The 20,000-nt window shown below is 49.9% G+C and overlaps 1 protein-coding gene across 4 annotated transcripts in view; it reads right to left on the bottom strand.

Annotated features, from left to right (window-relative positions):
• The window catches only part of LHX9 (LIM homeobox 9), a 32,549-nt gene extending 13,996 nt beyond the window's left edge, over positions 1 to 18,553 (bottom strand). For 2 of the 4 annotated variants that reach the window (XM_056844449.1, XM_056844447.1), the window contains exons 1-3: positions 18,334 to 18,553; positions 15,096 to 15,298; positions 10,926 to 11,296 (exon numbers count right to left, since the gene is read on the bottom strand). In XM_056844449.1, the coding sequence (XP_056700427.1) occupies positions 10,926 to 11,296; positions 15,096 to 15,298; positions 18,334 to 18,507 (748 nt within the window). In that variant the 5' untranslated portion in view covers positions 18,508 to 18,553. The remainder of the gene's footprint in view (positions 1 to 10,925; positions 11,297 to 15,095; positions 15,299 to 18,333) is intronic. The other 2 variants (XM_056844450.1, XM_056844448.1) reach the window with 1 other exon arrangement.
• Positions 18,554 to 20,000: the final 1,447 nt, after the last annotated feature.

Below are 20,000 nucleotides of genomic sequence, written 5' to 3'. Positions count from 1 at the left end.
GAATGTTCAGTTCAGACTTGCCCCCTGCATGTCCACTAAGTGGAACACAGCCCACAAATCATATGTGGCAGTCTGCTAGGAGCTCAGTAAACCACCTGTTTTTCATGCTGCCTGGAACTTTGAAAGGGGGAGGGGTCAAGCTCCTAGTAGGCCACAATACGTGGCTGGTAACCCATTGTCTCAATGGGCCACACGTTGGGCAGGGCTCCTTTTAGATTATGGGTAGGCATAACCACTTCTCAGCCTCATTTCCCCCTCTGTAAAATGTTAACAGTAAACATTTACTTCTCGGAACTTAAAAACACTTCTCTTACTTGAAGGCCTGTATAATTAATAAGTGACAGCCCATTGATCATGAATAAAAATATCATGGGACTCCTCAAGGCTTAAGGAATAGGAAATGATTTCAGCATTCTCCGAAGATGATGAAAAGAAATACCATTTTGTGGCATCAAAATGAAAAGGGGTTTGCAGCGATGTTTGGCTACCATGATTTTGTTAGGGTTCAGCTACAAAGTTACTGCATTCATGACTAAGTGTAGACATCTAAAGAAATAGTACACAGTGTATTGTCTGGGAAAGGAAATTGCCTTGGCTTCGGATCTGTTCTTGCAAGCATTTACCTCTGTGGTGTTTTTCTAGCCCTGAGCAATATCTTGCCACAAAGATTTTCAAGGTAAATACACATGTAAAATGCATAATAAACTAATATGCCAGAGGCCATATTTATGTTTAGGATTTATTTTCCCCCTGATGATTCTCACTATATCACAAATACTACTAACTTTAACTTCCCAAGTGTCCAGTAAATCCAACCAGGATGAAGCATGCATCAAGACTGGTATAAACAGAGCATGCCCCTGGACACTGGCCTTCCTGTCCTTGCAAATGCTCCCTTTCCATTGGGATTGCCAACTGACCAGAAGAAGTGCTTCGGGCTACTTTTGTCCCTTTAACAGTGCTTTGATTCAGATGAAGGTTTTAATAGCATGGAGATAAATAATATCACCTGCGCATTTATGGGGGCTGACTGAGAAGTTGGCAACTCCATCACCAATTAACTGCACTGAAACAGTCCACACAAGGGAGGCAAGCACCACAGGGAGCAATTTAAAATAGCCTCCATTCAGCATGTCTTTAATTCACCCCAGACCTTACTCTAAATCACAATGTGAATAAAAGGTGAAGGTACATTCCTAAATAGGAATCCTACATGGGGCTTTATATAGGCCTGCCCCTTTCCCACTTGGTTGTCATGTTCTGTTTACTGGAGTCAACATATTATATTCCATTTGTGGGGGGGGGGAGAAAAAAATATGGATAATTTCCATAGTTGTCAAAATAACAGTAGGCTGAGCTCGTAAAATGTACACTTCATGATGAGTAGCCTCCTATTTTAGCAGAGTTTTATTGATTTGGTTTCCATTACCTGTATTCCATCATCAAGCACCTGATTAAATTTGATGCCCTTTTTAGTATAAACCAATTCAGTTGGCCTGCTGTCCTAAAAGGTTTTACTTAAGAATCCAGGTGCCACTTAGAGAAACTTATAGTTGGGCAGGCTATGCTTTTGAGAACAGATAAAGCTGCACATGCTTAGATCATAAGAAAAATCATCAGACCCAAAGACTTGCTATTCTAGATTGTATCAAGGAGCCAAACAGTCTGATGCTCTAACAATGGCGAGCTGGATGCTAGTCAGATTTTCTGCCAGTCAGAGTTTGTTTCTTGCAAGTTTATATTCAGAACAAATACTGTTCTTTTTAAAAGAAAAGGAAATACAGTTCTTTTTAAACATACAACTAAAATTCAAATTGAGCAATGTTTAATTTAAAAGTTACTCCAGAATCTGCAGCCTGATCCTATACACGTTTTCTCAGGCCCGCTGAATTCTATGGGATCTTCATTCCAAGCCCCCTCAAATCAGAAACAGAGACATGTGTGTGTGTGTGGGGGGTCTTACTCAGTGTTCTTTGTTTCTCAGATGCAAGTATAGTGGAGACATAATGTATGGCCTTTGCCATGGTCACATCAACACAAGAACTCCTATCCCAGAACACTAATCAACTCATTTCCTTGCTTTCTTTTTGCCACTAGATAAAAAATATTCCTATATACAACAGCTTTTTCTGGCTATTATGTAGGGTTGCCAGGTCCCTCTTCTCCACTGGTGGGAGTTTTTTGGGGTGGAGCCTGAGAAGGGCAGGGTTTGGGGAGGGTAGGGACTTCAATGCCATAGAGTCCAATGGCCAAAGTGGCCATTTTCTCCAGGGAAACTGATCTCTATTGGCTGGAGATCAGTTGTAATAGCAGGAGATTTCCTGCTAGTACCTGGAGGTTGGCAACCCTACTATTATGAGTGACTACAATGTGTTTTAATTGCTGCAATTTAACACTGAAACCCTATGCTATGCATCCCTATTTGAAAATAAATTTCATTGGCTCCACTTCTCAAGTAAGTTGGTTCTCGTAGGTTATCCGGGCTGTGTAACCGTGGTCTTGGTATTTTCTTTCCTGACGTTTCGCCAGCAGCTGTGGCCAGCATCTTCAGAGGCCACAGCTGCTGGCAAAACGTCAGGAAAGAAAATACCAAGACCACGGTTACACAGCCCGGATAACCTACGAGAACCAATGAACTCTGACCGTGAAAGCCTTCGACAATATTCTCAAGTAAGTGTTTGTAGGACTGCAGCCTTAGTTGTGTTTGGTTGCTTGAAACAGAATCTTGCAGTGTTTTATAAGATTTAGATTTTATGGTGCAAATTGCTTTAAGAACCTGTTTTAGTGAGAAAACTAATATGTTAATTAATCAGATACATTCACTAGCACTGGACTTCACCCATGAAGCCTGATGCTGCTACTCATATTTACTAGAAGTAAGCCCCTGTGGTTCCAATAGAAATTATTCACACATAAATACTATTTAGTCTGGTTTTTTCATGCCCAACTTTTCACACATGAAAGGACTTTTGAGCCTCTTACATACTAGTCACATATAGTACACATACAAAAGTTGTGAACTATGAATCAAAATGAGAGGGAAATCTTTTTTAAAATCCAAAGCTATATTTTTCTAATACATCATGATAAGGGAAAGGCAGAAATTGCTTTGAGTGGGAAAATACAGGGCCAGATAGAATTTACAGTCAAAGCAATCAAGAAAACATAGAACCCTAGAGGGATCCAGGAAGGATATATGCCCTCCTCAAAGCCATACGGAAGAGCCCCATCACAAATGGGCCAGTGTCTTTTTAATGGCTCTTATCAGTGCCTCTGACCCAACGGTCTTACTCTCCTCTTTAAAAAAAATTTTTTTTTTTAATCTCACATTTCAGCTGTTGCTTAGTCCTCATCCTAAGAAATGGACCTGCTGATACAGAAGAACTACATTTTTCTTATATGGTCTGTGGAGACTATTCATTTGCACTTAAAAACTAGCTCCAAAGCAAACCGAACTCCCTGCGAGGGAAGAGTGGATTGGACTTTATGTAAGGGAAAAGGGGCTGTCTTGGAATTTTTGTGGTGGACCTGAAGGGAGCTTACAGTTGGGGGCAGAGAGACTTTAATCGGCAGATCTGCCCCCACACACACACACCATACTGAGTCTAATACTGTATTCCTACTAGGGGTGCTCTGTTTACAGCCTTTGAGAAGGCTGCCCAGAAAGGAAAATGCCACTGTGTACAACTTCCCCTACCATGTCAGCACTATGGTGACAGGAGAAAAACACATCAAGCAAAATTCTTTTCTAAAATATTCTTTCTTCCAAGCAAGTGTTTGAATGTACAAGAGGCCACAGAATTTTGACATCCCAAATTTTCTAAGAGAAGTCAAACCTCATTCGTTTCTGTTATTGTTCTGAATTACTAATGCTTCAGAAGGAGGCTTGGTGAACGGGTGAAAACGGGCTTTGTATAATCTGCCATCTTTTGTTGTCCCTCATGTTTAAGGCCGACACATCAGTAACAGTCAGCTCAAAATTTAAAAACTCTGTCCCCCAGCCTTCTCTGCCCTGTCTTCCTCTCTTTCTGAGAAGGATTTCTCCCTTCAGAAGCCACCAGAGGTCACTGCTACATTCATTTGACTGTTCCAGCAAGTTGGGAGTTAGAATTTAGAGACATTTTTTTTACTGGTGGAAAACGTTACAGCTCCTGCTTGAGCCCAGAATGAAATGCAACTCCCATCCCAAAGAAGGATGGGTATAGAGGTCAGTTGCCACATATATTCTATGTAGTGAGGCCTTTTAAAAACCCCATGCTCTGCCTTCCAATATTTCAGTTCTGTTAGGTGCCTTGAACTGCCATCTCCTAGTTAAAGTCACCTCAGTCACCATACAAAAAAGTCAACACATCTTCTCTCAAGATAGATATCTGGAATAAGAGGATTAATGCCCCCTTGCCAAACAAAAGATTAAATGCCACTGAATACACTCCTGAATACACGGAATACATACTCCACCGCAACTCTATGGGGAGGAAAACCCATCAGTCAAAATTCTTTTTTCTGTGCAAGTCTTTAAAAGCACCAGGGCCCACAGACTTTTGACACAATCCCAAATCTTGTGAAAGAAGTCACACCTAGTGCCTCAGATCTGAATAAATGAGTTTACATCTCTGATCCTGTGCGAGTTTACTCGGAAGTAATTGGAGTTCAGTGTACCCCCAAGTAAGTGTCATAGGATTGTAGCCTTGAGGGCACTGCTGTAGTTTCTTAACAATTATTCAATGCCATTTAACATCTGCATATGTTAGACTTTATATGTGAAAGTAACATTAACATTATTGTCAAGATACTATATAATTGACTCAATGCCCGTAAGGCATCAAACTGAATGCAAAGGGGGAAAAAATTTGGAGAATGGCGTGATTTGTTCCTAAATAGGCTGTGTGAAGGAACTGAGTCCTAAAAATGAAAGGCACGTTCACATGTAATAGTAAGGCTGCATGCACCCTGATTTGGAAGTAAATAAATCAGGTAGAGATCATTTTATTTTTGTTCTGAATGGACACCTCAGAGCAGTCTACATGTGTAATCCCATGCAAATCTACTTGAACTCAGTCAGACTTGCTTCCAAGTAAACATTGAAAGGATTATTAGTTAGATTGACTCTGTGTTTATATGTCACTTCTCTGTGTTATTTCTGCAGGAGGGGAACAGACCCACAAAATCAAATGTACATTCCAGCCAATGCCAGGGTTTTACTTGAAAATTAGAACAGGAAATGTAAATGCCAATTTATTTACTTATTTAAAACACTTATATGCCAAGCCTCTCAGGACTTAAGGCGGGTAACAATGGTATGAAAACAATGTGCTAAAACAAATATTAACACAACAAACACAAAATATTTAAAAACTAATCTAAAAATACTTTATGTTCCCACCAGCAGGCTATTCCCCCTTGGTTCAAACTGCCCCCAATTTAAGCTTCACTTGGTGAAACTGATCTGTGGTAACTCTGCTACTTTCTTAAATGCTCCCTTCTGCCTGGCATATTCTCATGCAAGAAGACTTTGGTCGAAAACGCATGGTCGCTTTATCCTCCTTTAATCCCTGTTTTAGCCAGGATTAAACGCACATTAAGCAAAACACATGCATTGGATCCTGGCTGAATCCTGGCTGAAACAGGGATTAAAGGAGGATAAAGCGACCATGCGTTTTTGACCTTTGACTTGGGGAGGCCCAGCTCCCAGAGCATTCTGACAAGTTGCCATCACACAGAGAAGTGTACTGCATGTCCCCTGAACAAGGCAATCAGCTCCTGGTTCCAAATGCCAGGTCAGCCTAATGCATATTTACTTGGAAATGTCCTACTTTGCTCTAGATTATAACACTTATTTCCAAATAAGCTTCATGGGATGGCTAGCTACAGCTGCAATCTTACTAGGAAGGTTGCATTATTAGGACATAAATCCTGTTGAATCAGTGGGGACTTACTTCTGAGTGCATATGTGTAGGCTTCTCATGAGTTTGGGATAGATCACAAACTATGACAATGCATTTAGGACAGTCAATGTTTTATTTTCACACATGCCATTAATATAACTTGGGAATCTGTTTCACGCTTTGTGTGCATTTGATAATTTTGTTAAGGAGGAAACAGAAGCAGAAGGTAGACACTTCTCAATGCAATGTGCATTTTAGCATTATCACATCTGTGGAAAAGTCAAGAGCTGTGTACAGTGGCATTGTGTGAAGATGATCAAATGGTTTGTTTGGGCTGAGGTTTTTCTAAGCAACACTTTAGCATCTGATGAAGTAGGTTGTTGCCTGGAAACTTCTGTTGCCTAGGCTGCAATTCTGCTCTTACAGAAAATAATAGCAGTACTGGAAGCAAGATTACACACTTGACTTTCTCTTGTTTTGGGATTCTTGCTTCCCAGTAAACAATTATCAAAAACAGATCATCATCATCCAGAGAGTTTTTTAATTACGTGGCTTGTCAGATACTAATATTTAAGTACCTTTACGTTAGTGTTATTGGAACATTCACCCATTTTTATCCCCTAAAAATAGCAGATATCTCCTTATTTATTCTTGGTACAGTTCAGCCTATGTTAAGCTTATGTTTAAATTCCCATGGGGAAAGATGTACAGTTTGGCAGTGCAAAGTCAGTGCGCTTGGAAGGGTATACATCTGTTAAGGATTGCACTGCAGTTCTCCCATTTAAAGCAAATTTTAAAGTTGTAGTTCTAGGTACATTTAACTTGGGCAGTAAAACCAGTTTAAGATTTTTAGAAGATGTTACCAATGAAGCTGCAGTGCAATGGAAATCATGGGTCTGCTCCAAAATAAATTGTTCAGTAACTGCATTAATTTGGGAGATTTTGGCTATTCTTGCAACATTAGATTTTGAAGGATTAAAAAAAATTAGTAAAATGAGCATAGGAAGTGCCTAATTTCACCAGACAATGCTGATAGTTTTGTTGTTGATTGTTTCATTTTGTATCTTTAGGGAATTGTAGGTACCAGAAAGCCCCACTCCTGTGCAAGCCCCACTTAAATATAAGGGAGGTGATTTTGCAAACAGATTGGAGAAATGCTCTAACCTAGGACAAGCCATCTTGATTTAACTTTTCTGCCTCTGCCTTTCCAGTTCTGTTTTCCAGAGTAGCTTGGCTTTACAAAAACTCACCCAAAGGTTTTTCTTCTCAAAGTCTAAGTCCCCTGCTGGAATTTTATAACTATCTCCATACTGAGAATGTTTTGTTCCTAAAAATGGAGCACTGGGAAGCAAAAATAAATGGTTGTAATTAAGGTATGGGGCTAGCTGGATGGGTGCGCTCCCCCCCCCCTTCTAGAAATGCTGGGAAGGGTTGGCGAAAGGAATTGAAGACCGCATGCCTGTCACCTCACATGACAGTAGGACCTGGAACGAAGAATACACGGCTACCTTCAACACTCTTATTTAGAAGTATGGGTGTGAAAACTGGACATTGAAGAAAGCTGATAGGAAGAAAATAGATTCCTTTGAAATGTGGTGTTGGAGGAGAGGGTTACGGATACCGTGGACTGCCAAAAAAACAAATCAGTGGGTTCTAGATCAAATCAAGCCTGAACTGACCCCAGAAGCTAAAATGACTAAACTGAGGCTATCTTGTTTTGTTCACATCATGAGACAAGAGTCACTGGAAAAGACAGTCATGCTAGGGAAAGTGGAGGGCAGCAGGAAAAGAGGAAGACCCAACAAGAGATGGACGGACTCAATAAAGGAAGCCACAGCCTTCAGTTTGCAAGACCTGAGCAAGGCTGTCAAAGACAGGACATTTTGGAGGACTGTCATTCATAGGGTCGCCATGAGTCCGAAGCGACTTGATGGGGCTTCACACACACACACACACACACACACACACACACACACACACACACACACACACACGCCTTTCGGCTCCGCGGAACTTATCCGCGAGTAAACGTGCCAGACAGACGTCCTGTCGATTTCAGCCAGTGTTGGAAGGGTCTGCCTTTGAACCCGTTGGGCCCCAATGAAAAGGGGTTTCTTCCGTGGCTAGACGGGGCGCAGGTTGCTTTCCGCGGGAGAGGCCCGGCTGCCTCCCGGGCCTGCTCGGGGGTGGAGGCGGCTCAGCAGCCGCCTCTGCGCCCACCGCGGCGCTCGCTCGGGGCCAGCCGGCTTCTCGGAAGCCGGCCCCGTCCAGCCTTCCCCTTCCCGCCCCACATCGTGCGCAGCCGGCAGAGGCTGGCCGGGCGGCGGCTGGGCTGCCGCAGATTCCGATGTCGTCTCCAATTAGCGGCGAACAATGCGGGCCGGCCGCGCTCCCTCCCTCCCTCCCTCCCTCCCGCTGCGCCGCCCCGTCGGGGGACAGAGGCTGGCCTGGGGGGGGGGGAGGACAAGCGGGTTGCTGCTCTGGCTGGCCCTCGGGTGAACCGGAGGGAGACCGCACCCCGGAGCAGGGCTGCCTCGCCTTTGGGGGGGGCGGAAGGGCCCCTTTCAACTCCTGGGGGGCTAGACCCCGTTGGAAACCCACATTCCCACTCTGGGGGGAGGAAGCCTCAAACGCTCCTGGACCTCCATCTCGGATGCAAGCGTGCGCTGGCGAGCGGTCCTGTATGAACATATGAAGCTGCCTTCTACTGAATCAGACCCTCGGTCTATCAAAGTCAGGATTGTCTACTCAGACCGGCAGCGGCTCTGCAGGGTCTCAGGCAGGGGTCTTTCCCATCACCTACTCGCCTAGTCCCTTTAACTGGAGATGCCGGGGATCAAACCTGGGACCTTCTGCATGCCAAGCCGATGCTCTACCACTGAGCCACAGCCACGGGCTCAGGCCCGTTCGTGCCGGAACAAATGCACCCGGGACGGCCCCCAACTCCGATCAGACTTTGGTAGGCCTTTGTTGCACGGGCTCACACGTTCTGTTTAAGCAGGGGCGGGGGGTCGCCTTGCATCTCGAGATGCCTTTCCCCCATCCAAATTCTCGAAACTCGACAGTAAGCCCCCAGGCAGAGTTTTGAGAATTCGGGTGGGGGAAACGCGCATCTCGGGAGCGGTGAATCCAAGGCCGAGCGAGAAAGAGGGCCATCCACCATCCCTACCAGAGGGGTTGGATCCCGCGGAGCCAACCGGCCACCCCTTCACGCCCACCTGAAGACTCGCGCCCACCCCTCTCCAAATGAGTCGCGCCCCTAGTTGGTCCAGCCAAGGAGAGGAACAAACCAGAAGGGCTCCGCTTTAGCCAACGGCAAATGTCATGCTCGGGGACCTCCCGTCCGAGGGCAATTTCACGGGTAAATGCAAGCCCGCCCGCCCTCGGCTGAGCCCTTGGCATCGTCGGCCGCCAGCTTTTGGGCTTCAGCCACACTCGCTCCCAATTCAAGCGGGGGTTCCCTAGGGGGGCGGGGGAGGAAGGCCGGCCAGATAGAGCCTTAGGTCTCCGAAGGTGGCCGGACGGTCAAGTTCATGATGCCTATTAATACTATGGACATCATTTCTGGCGATGAAGAGCCTTCATGTGCTCGGTTGTCCCTTTCTTCTCGCCTCCCCCCCCCCCGCAAGTGAACCCCCGCTTGAATTAATATAATATATTATATTAACATATTGAATTAATATAATATATTAATGATTCATTTGAGGATAATCATTAGAATTAATCGGGCCTCAGTCCAATTAACATCCTCCGCACTCTTTTAATGGAGAAAAGGGGTGATTTCTCCGAGTTGGTGCAGCCGGTAGGTCAGGCTGCGATCCTGACAGAGCACCGAAAGCAGCAGTCCCAGCGACCTCTGTGGCGGACACTGCCGAGTAAACGCGGGTCGGACCGCCGGGATCAGAAAGTCCCAGGCTGGGAGGCGGCCTCGGCCATAAACTCACCAGGCGCCCTTGGGCCTCACTCAACCCAGTCCGCAATATGGGGAGAATCCTGAGATGGGGAGGGGGGCTGGCTTCTGAAAACCAGCCCTGTTCCTCCCGTCTGAAGCGCCAGCGCTGTCACCCTGCCCAACGTGGATCACAAAACTGGCTTACTTGGAAATCATATACATGGGCACACGAAGCTGCCTTCTACTGAATCAGACCCTGGGTCCATCAAAGTCAGTATTGTCTACTCAGGCCGGCAGCGGCTCTGCAGGGGTCTTTCCCATCACCTTCCTGCCTAGTTCCTTTAACTGGAGATGCCAGAGATTGAACCTGGGACCTTCAGCACGCCAAGCGGATGCTCTACCACTAGAGCCACAGCCCCTCCCCTAAATGAGCACACATGAAAACTGCCTTATACTGAATTAGACCCTGGGTCCATCAAAGTCAGTATTGTCTGCTCAGACCGGCAGGGCTCTGCAGGGTTTCAGGCAGGGGTCTTTCCCATCACCTTCCTGCCTAGTCCCTTTGACTGGAGATGCCGGGGACACAACCTGGGACCTTCTGCATGCCAAGCAGATGCTCTACCACTGAGCCATGGCCCCTGTCCATGGCTCTGCAGGGTCTCAGTCTTTCCCATCACCTTCCTGCCTAGTCCCTTTAACTGGAGATGCCGGAGATTGAACCTGGGACGTTCTGCATGCCAAGCGGATGCTCTACGACTGAGCCACAGCCTCTCCCCTAAATGAGTACACATGAAAACTGCCTTATACTGAATCGGACCCTGGGTCCATCAAAGTCAGTATCGTCTGCTCAGACAGGCAGGGCTTTGCAGGGTCTCAGGCAGGGGTCTTTCCCATCACCTTCCTGCCTAGTCCCTTTAACCGGAGACGCCGGGGATCGAACCGGGGGCCTTCTGCATGCCAAGCAGAGGCTCTACCACTGAGCCAGGGACCCTTCCCAGCAAAGGGATGGCTTCCAAAATCCATTTACAGGGAAGCCCCCGCCCCCCAATGAAGTTCCTTTCCAATGCCAACGGGGTATTATGAAGGGAGGTGTTTAATGCCCCCACCCCACCGCAGGGCACCGCAGACAGGACCCCCCCCCCACTCACCTGAGTTGTAAGCGACCAGGTCGACGCCCAGGGCGGGGCTCTTCCTCTTCCTGGGCCGGCCTTTCTGGACGGTGCCGGCGCCGTTGAAGTAAGGCAGGGCCAGGCCGCCGCCCTTGGCCGCCAGCTCGGTGTAGCTCAGCTGGGGCGGCGGGTAGGCGGCGGGGTCGGCGCCCTGCAGGAGGCTCTCGAAGTGGGCCCGGCAGTAGACCACGCTGTCCTTCATGCCGAAGTGGTCGCCCGTCGTCAGCGTCTTGTTGCACGTGGTGCAGGTGAAGCAGCTGAGGTGGTACACCGAGTCCCGCGCCCGCATCACCATCTCCGAGGCCGAGATGCCCAGGTGGCAGCGGGCACACCTCTGCACCGAGAACCTTCTGGAGGGAAAAGCACGCCCGGTTAGCGCCGGGGAAGGCCGGGAGACCCCCCCCCAAGGGCGCTGAGCCCCCACCCTGAGCGCTTCGGGGACAGACCTTCGCCCCGCCTTAGGTACACGTGTGTGGGACAGTGGTGGTCTGGATAGACCCTGACTGGCATCAGGCATCAAGAAAGAAGGCTGCAAAGTTAGGGCAAGAGGGCAACTGAGGACGGTGGCACGAAGGGGCGGCCTGCACTGCAGGGATGCTCTCCAACGCATCTCATGCGCAGTCCGGAGCTGGTCCTTTCAAGGCCGCGCAATCGGACCAGTAAAATGGGGGGGAGCCTCCAAAACCCTAGAGAAACAGGACTTCAGGAGCCCTACGTTCAACTGGAGGAGGGAAAAGACAGAGATGGGGTCGGCTTTCTCCTCCCCACCCCTTGCTTAGATGGCCCGCGTTTAAACATCCTGAAATCTGAATAGAGAAAAAGCAGTGGGGAAGCACCTGTTCCAGTCGCCCTGGCTTAACTTTGGGTCGAGGGTGGCCCCAAATAATCGCAACACGCTTCTCCTCACCTCTCCTGCCCCCACTTTTTTCATACGCTTCTCCTGCCTCATACGGATGCCCTAGATCCAGGTGCCCTTTCTGACCCTTCTTAAAACAGAACAAGGAACAAAAGGGTTTGCTTCGGTAATTTAGCTGTCTCCCGATTGAAGAAGTCGTATGCCCTTAAATGGCTGAAATCTTCATAAAATTGGAAGTGAATAAACAAGAACGATAAAGGTGGGGAGCCTACGTATTTTTATTTTTTGCACGATGCCGCTGGTCTTGCAACAGGCTCCCCTTCAGAAGACGCGTCGAGTTGCGAGATTATTAACACGGATCAATTTAATGCCTATTTTGATCGAGGGGAAATTTTAAAAATATTTCACCCTGGAGTGACCAGTGAATAACGGCTGCAGCCCGGTCGGCCCGCTTGAACGCAACCAAACCTACTTGCGAGTAAACTTGCACAGGCTCGGACTGCGTAGGCTACAGACCGTGCGCGGAGCCAAGCAGTTCCCTGGCTGGAGAGAAAGAGGCTCCCGAGCGGCTCAGGGGACAGGGAGAGGTTCCCGGGTGTAAGCTGCAAAGAAACCCCTCCCTGTCTCCAGCGCCTAGAGCGGCTCCGCTGCCCTTTGTACATGCTCAGGTGCCCTCTTCTTCGACTGACCGTCTAGGGACTCTGCCCTCTGGAAGTGAAAACATCTGACAGGCAAAGCCCGGAAAACTCTTGACGAAGCCGCAAGGCCAGGCAATCGAGTCTGGGATGGACTTTCAGGCCCGGCCGAAGGCTTGGGTGGGCTCCGTTTCTTCCCGCTGGGCTTTGGCACCACTTGGAGCCCGGCCTTGCCACGTTTCGTTTGCAAACGTCGGGACTTCCCAGTCAGGGCCCGTCGTGCGAGGGGAAGCCCCAAGGAGTAAAACACCTGGCCCTGGGCGTTTCACCTGGGAGCTGCCTCTCCTGGCCTCCTCGACCTTCGTCAGGCTGCCCGAGCAAGGGAGGGGGGCTGAGAGATCATGCCCAGCCTCATCAAACTCGTCCCCGCCATCGATGCGGTTCTTGGGGAAAAGCTGAGAGTCAGCTTTGTGCCGTTTTTGTTAATTGCCCGCTGGGCAAAAGTCGCTGTCCCAAAGTATTTTTGTAAAGAAGAAGAGTTGGTTCTTATATGCCGATTTTCTCTACCGCTTAAGGCAGAATCAAACCGGCTTTCAACCACCTTCCCTTCCCCGCAACGGACACCTTGTGAGGTAGGTGGGGCTGAGAGAGCCGTGACTAGCCCAAGGTCAACCAGCTGGCTTCATGTGTAGGAGTGGAGAAACTAAATCCAGTAGGCCAGATTCGCCTCCGCCATTCATGTGGAGGAGTGGGGTCAGACCCGGTCCTCCAGATCAGAGTCCACCGCTCCAACCCACCGCTCTTAACCACTACTACACCACCCTGGAGGAATGAAGGAAAGAAAGGAGGGGGGGAAAACGATTTTTGCACAGAACAGCCCTCCCCCAAATGCACAGAAACAAGCAAGCGTTTGGGGGACACCTTAAAGACGGTCCTGGGCTAGAGGGAACTCCGATGCACGACGTCTTGGGAGCGCGCCCCACTGGACTTGGCGGGGCTTCCTTGTGAGCAAAAATGCCCTGGTTCTGGATCGAAGGCTGCGCACTCTGCGCTCGCCAGGCCTTTGCCCTGGCAATCAATGGGAAATTGTTCCGAGGAGACGTGGGACGGTCCGGACGGTTACCAAATGGCCCTGAGCTGCGTCTGAAAGGCTGGCAAACCCCGAATGCCTCCCTTTAATGAGGACACAAAAACGAGGCTTGTCTGCCGGCGGTTGAGCGCTAACGAGGGAGCGCGGCGAGGCTGCCCAGCGGGAGGGCCCGAGCTGGTTCAAGAGAGAGGCTCTGGCTGCAGGGGGGGGGAAGGGGGGGGAAGGGGGGGAAGGGGGGGGAAGGGGGGGCTTTCGTACCGCACCAGGCCGTGGCTGGCCTCAGAGAGTTTCTCCAGCCCAGAAGGGGCTCCCGCAGCGATCCTCTGCACGCTTCCCCGGCAGGGAGATCTCCCCTGAACCCAGAAAACGTGCAGAGGATCGAGATCATGGACAGGCAGCAAGCGCAGGTGAGCCCGGTGCAGCGTTTTGCAGATGCGATTGTATGGTCAGATCTTATGCATGGGAGGTTTTGCCTTGGCTTTGCCGCTCTCTAGATGCACGTTTCCCCCATCCGAGTTCTCAAAGCCCTGCGCGGGGGCTTATTGTTGAGTTTTGCGAATGTGGATGGGGAAAATGTGCAGCTAGAGAGCGGCAAAGCCAAGGCAAAACGGCCGGTGCATAAATGGCCAATCTTTTCCAAGCGGGTCTCTGGGCTGCACTTTTCAGCCAGCGGCCCCCGGGTGGGCAACCGAAGCTCCGCCGGCCTCCAAGGAGGCGGCCGCTTGGCCCCGCGCGGTTGTCCCCAAAGGCCGCCTTCTGCTTCCCAGCCTCTCTCCAGCCGGCTGCTCTGGTTCGCGTGCCCGTCTGCATGGCCAAAGAGGGCGATTTTGCACGTGCGAGTCAAGCCCTGCCGGTCCAAACCGGACAGCCAGGGCTGCCCTGTCTCCTGCCCAGCTTTTCCATGCAGCCCGTCTACCCCTTCGCGCGGGCCCGTTTGGCTACAGGGCCCAGTGAGGAGCCAGGCTCCAGCTACAACCACAGACGGGTTTTTTTTCCTGCGGCGCCTCAAGTACAGGCAGTTCACACGTGCGCAGCTGACTTGATTTCTCGACACCTGCTTCATGTCCAGTGGACCGGCAGCTGAAGGCAGGAAGTGTTTCCATTGCCTTTGAGGCGGTTTGACAGGGAGAGTCCATCTGCCATGATGCACATCTGGCCGACTCAGACATGCAAACCCTACTGGCTTTCCACCCGTGGAAGGATTAGCCGGCAAACAGACCCAAGCGGATTGATTTCTCACATTTATAATTCATCTACTACGGAGCTCACGGCGGCGCGCAAAGGGTTTGCCAGACCAGGCATTGGCGAGAGCCAGGCCGGTTGCTGCATTTCCTGCCTCTCGACCCGTCCCTGGCCCATCATCATCTGCAGAGTGCAGAGTGATTACCTTGACGTCGGTGCCCCGGGGGTCAAGACATCCAGGGATGCCAAGCACGTGTGGATCAGTCTCCACTTGGATTCTGGAATCTCAGAGGAGCATTTCCGTTTGGCAAAGATGCTGTTTTTTGTAACTACCCACGTCCCAGGTGTGTTGTTCCCTTCCCTCCCCCCACCGCGGGGTGCTGTACCTGTAATAGTCCTCCTTGCAGTAAATGCTGCCGTCCTTGGCGAAGCACGTGAGCTCTGACTCCAAAGCCAGTTTACATTCACAGCACTTAAGACACCGGAGGTGCCACTGCTTGTCCACAGCCAGCAGGTAATATCTGTCGGAGATCTTGCCTCCGCACCCAGCACACAGGGCAGGTTTCTCCGGGCTCAGAGGGGGCATGTTCTGAAAGGGAAAGGGGAGGGGGGGTCAGAAAAAAAACAATGGCATGTGCAAAGCAGGCGATGCAGAGCGCGGGCGACTCGAGGGCCTCCAGGGACGGGAGTCCATCAAAGACAGCCTCCATGCTAGGGGGTCGCAGGGGACTTTCTCTGTGTGGGTCTTTCCTGACATCGACTCCTGGGTTTCTTCCCCCACACACACACACACCACATCAAGCCTTGAAACTTTATGGCAAGGCCGCCTCGAGACCACAGTTGGACGGGACGAACTTGGCTCCAGAGTTTTGTTTCGAAAGACCCGAGGAAAGTGAGCCACACTTTGGACTTTCTGAGGGCTTTGAAAAAATGTTCCATTATTATTATTATTATTATTATTATTGTTATTGTTATTGTTATTGTTATTGTTATTGTTATTATTATTATTTCCCCGAGAGATTTCCAGCTCTCATCAGTTTGCTGCTCCGGGCCCAAGCATTCTCCAACTCGCAGCGTGCAAAGAGGCTGCTTTCCCAAAAGAGAAACGCAGGCGGAGAAGCGCAAGGGAGCGCGGGGCCTCCGCGGCGCGCAAGAGGCCCCTCCGAAGCAGGGTGAGCGGTGAACCTCGTGCATTTCAGTCGCGTTGACGGCCAGGAAAGCGGGTTTGCTTTCAAGCCGGGAGCGGCCATTCCCGCCAGCCTGAAAGCCCCCTCCTTCCGCCGAGCGGTGAACTTCGCTGACCCAGGAGGAGGAACTTTGCAAAACAACAGCCTCACGCCAACCCTGACGGGGCGGTCGGGGCTGCAGGACACTGAACTCGGCAGGAAGCGCCACTGAACTGGCTGGGATTGACAGCCCGGGAAACTCGCACACAGGATCCAACTGCGACCCGCAGTGCTTAAGCAGAGCACAGTCCGATCCCAGGGCGTTTACTGTTTGTGGTCACGCTGGGCCTGGAGGCCGCGATTTGGACCGAACTGCAAATGTGCAGGATCAGATTCTTAACAGGGTGAAAGTGTTCGTTTCTTGGAGCGGGGTTAACTGAAAACGCCCTGGTGCTACCCTTAAAAAAAAAAAAAAAAAAAATCACGGCCTGTCTCCCTGTCGCCCGGAAAAAAAAAAATTTCATCAGAAATCCCATTAACAAGGAAGGAGAAAAAAGCGTTTGTCTTTTCCCAAATCCACAACGGCCTATTAAAATTCAAAGTGTTTTTTTTTGGGGGGGTGGGGGTAAAGTTTGTCTTTTGAAAATCAGAGAAGAGGGAGCGGAGAGAAACCCACACGTGTTAGAAAGCGCCTGTAAACGCCTTGCTGATTAAAAAGATAGGAAAGAATCAAAAGAATCAACTTCCAGTAGCCAGACGCAAATCGGAGGACTGTTTTTCCCCCTCTTCTTTCTCTGGGGCTTCCGCTCCTCCTCCCCACGGCGAGGAAGGGAGGGAGGCAAGTTTGCGGGTCCAATGAACCCCTTCCTAACGAACTGGGTCTCTGCTGGGCGGTGGAGGAGAGAGACGCCAGTTCAAAGAGGTGAAGCTGAACTTTCTCCAGGCCTTTCCTGGGGACTTGCATTGATGGGGGTGCCCAGCGGAAGCTCTGGGATTTAGGGGGAGGGAGGGCAAACGATCTTTCTTTCTTTCTTTCTTTCTTTCTTTCTTTCTTTCTTTCTTTCTTTCTTTCTTTCTTTCTTTCTCGGGAATTAAACCATCTGAAAAGGGACGGGCCTGTGTCTCTTTATCTAGAGATTACTAGATATGATTCCACTTAAAATCACTAGGTATTAAAACCATTTCCGGAGGTGCAAAAAAGGATAAAATTCTTGGATTACATTTTTATTTCCCCTGCTCTTGAACTCTGTCCTTTACTGTTTTTCTCAAAAGCGATTTTCCCCACCGCATGTTGTGACTAACGTTTGCAGATCTGGAGTATAAAGTACTGGAGAGAGAGATTTTAAAGGGACGGAGCTGGAATTAATTATCTGCATCCTAGTAATTTCCCCCAATTAATTCTTTGTTTTAAAAAAAACAGGGGCCTTTCCCCGCAGTATTTTTTTTTTATTGATAGCAATTTGGACTTTAAAACTCTATAGGAAAGGTGCTTATTTAGAAGTAAGTCACTTGAAGCTGTTGCTCTCAGTATCGCAGTATTCCATCCTTCCCTGGCAAGAATGGGTTAGAGATGCAGTCGCGGCAATGAGAAAAGGGCAAACAGTAAAATCAGGCCAAAGGCCGAATTACTCCCCTCCGGTGAGGGACCCTTTTCCTAACGCAAGTCTTGCTAGATTCCGGTTCTAAACACGTTTTCGAGTCCCGAATCATTCTAGTTCTATTTCAGCAGATCTACTCAGAAGTAAGTCACGGTGGCTTCCTCGAATTTAAGTCTTGGTAATTATTTGGGGATTTTCGCCCTCTTGGAGAGTTAAGAACTAGACTCCCCACCCCCAGTATGCCACCAGTCGGAAATGTTACTTAAGTGCCAATAAACTTACATCCAAGTAGCCATGTTTTATTAGAATCGGGCCTGGAGTGTGTTTTGGAGGGAGAATTTTAAAACATCCGAAGCATAATCCGGCCGACCTTAACCACTTTATAGCCCCATTGATTTCAAATTTATGCTAGAAATCAGGGGAAACTAACTCGATATTAAGCATGTTTATTTAGAAGTAGATGCCGCTGAATTCAATGTGACCCCCCCCCCCTCGGAAAAAAAACAATTTAGAAGTGCTTAACAGGTGCTGGATTCAGCTGTTTGGTTTTGGTCATATCTGGGGGCGGCGAAAATGTAGGACAAACGAGGACACACGCTTAGCTGGGAGTTAGTCCCACTGAATTGAGCGGGTCGTGCTTCGAGTAAATATCCTTCGGATCATGCTGCAAGAGTTTTTATTGCAGCCTCTTGTTTTGTAAAAGAGGGAAAGAACCCTGAATGTGGAGTGGGGTGGGACAAGGGGGGCTTTCCTCCCCGCTCGGAAACTGCGAAAGAAAACTCCAAGAGAGCCGCGGGCAGTCCCCGATCCCCCGGTCTGGATGCCGCCCCCTCCCGCCGCCCCCCCCCTCCCGGGCTTACCGCTTCCCGGCCGTTCATCTGGCCCGCCTTGGCCAGCCGCGACTCGGTCTTGGAGCGCCTCTCCATCTCCTCCATGATGCCTTGGATGTGCCCTCCGGAGATGCCGTGGAAAAGCATGGCTGGGGGACGGAAGGGACACGCGTTTCCTTCGGCTCGGCACCCCACTATTTCCATATACAGACCCCAGAGTCTCGAGTCAGAGCATCCGAAGCGCCGGGCCGGGGGGGCGGGGAGGGCGAGCGGCCGCCGGAGGGAGGCTCGGCCGGGCGGGGGGCGCTGGGGGCTCCCCCCGGCGGGAGCTCAAGGGCCGGGCTCCTTCCTGGAGAAGAGGGGCAGGGGGACGGAGGGCGGCCGCCCAGAACAGCCCCCAGCCGGGAGGGAAGGGCAGGGCGGAGGGAAGCGCCGATTCAGCTCAAGGGTCTGTCCGGGCTGGGCTCTGCAGCTGGCGGAACTAGAGAAAGAAAGAGAGAGAAAGAAAGAGAGAGAGAGCCGCCAAACGAAGCGGCGGACTCGGGTCGGTCCAAAGGCAAGTCCTCCGTCGACTTCTTCTTCTTCTTTTGAAAGGATACAAAGAAAAGCCAAGCAGGATTTGGGGCGGGCGGGGGATGTTTTTTAAAAAGAACAGTGATAACAGCAGTAGCAGCGATCCCCGGTTGCTTGAAAAGTTCCCAGTTGCCTCTAGGTTGGATTTGGGAGTGAAGCTTGTCGGAGCTCTGTCCAATTTGTTGGAGAGGAAAGCCAACCCATTTGGGGTAATTCAGTGGGAGGAGTCCGCGCCCAGGAGCTGCCACCGGTGTCCCCCCCTCCTTTCTTACACAGACAACAAAGAGCTGTCAAACTCCTCTCAGCCCCCACGGTGATGGGCAAGCAGTGACAAATATCCCAGGGAGGGGAGAGAGAGTGAGACTCCCCCCACCCCCCACCCTCCAGGAAAGGAGAGAAGCTCGCCGCTTGCCTCGAGGGGACCGGTCTGTGGGCCCAGGCTGGATTCCCCCTCCCCTCCCCACACCCACCCTCCTCCCCTTCCTAAATCCCTGCCCGGCGTTCACTCCTCAAGTTCACCGCTTTTAACAATGGGGAGGGGAGGGGGAAGGAAGACAACCAGAGGGATTTCTTTGAATGAATTTTGGCGGCGAGGGAAGCTGATGATCAGACCGGGAAGGCATTTGCCAAAGTTCAGGGCATGATCCAGGCGGTTAAGGAGGACTCCGTCCCTGGAGTTCAGCGGAAAAATGTTGTTTCCTATTGCTAACAGGGGAAAGAAAGAAAGAAAGCAAGCAAGCAAGCAAGCAAGCAAGCAAGCAAGAAAGCAAGCAAGAAAGCAAGCAAGAAAGAAAGCAAGAAAGCAAGCAAGCAAGCAAGCAAGCAAGCAAGCAAGAAAGAAAGAAAGAAAGAAAGAAATCACAGCTGTCCAACTTGCTTGGAAGCCTGTGGTTTGGCTCGAGGTGGGATACACTGTGGACCTTATTATTTCTTTCTTTACAAAGCAGGTCTCATGTGATTCAGAGGGTCTCCTTCATTGGGTAAAAGCGCCAAGTAGCGAGTTTTCGAGTTGCACAGCGCTTTTGTTTCCAGGCAAGAACGAAAATTTCCGTGCAATCGGAAGGCCTGCTACTCCAGCCGCCCGCTCCCCTCGTTCAAGGGCAAAGACTGATTCTTTAAGTTTC

The sequence above is a fragment of the Euleptes europaea genome, chromosome 2, assembly GCF_029931775.1.
Source record: "Euleptes europaea isolate rEulEur1 chromosome 2, rEulEur1.hap1, whole genome shotgun sequence".
Classification (NCBI taxonomy): Eukaryota; Metazoa; Chordata; class Lepidosauria; order Squamata; family Sphaerodactylidae; genus Euleptes; species Euleptes europaea.
The sequence above is the reverse complement of the archived record's forward strand: the minus strand, read 5'-3'. Positions and strand labels throughout refer to the sequence as shown.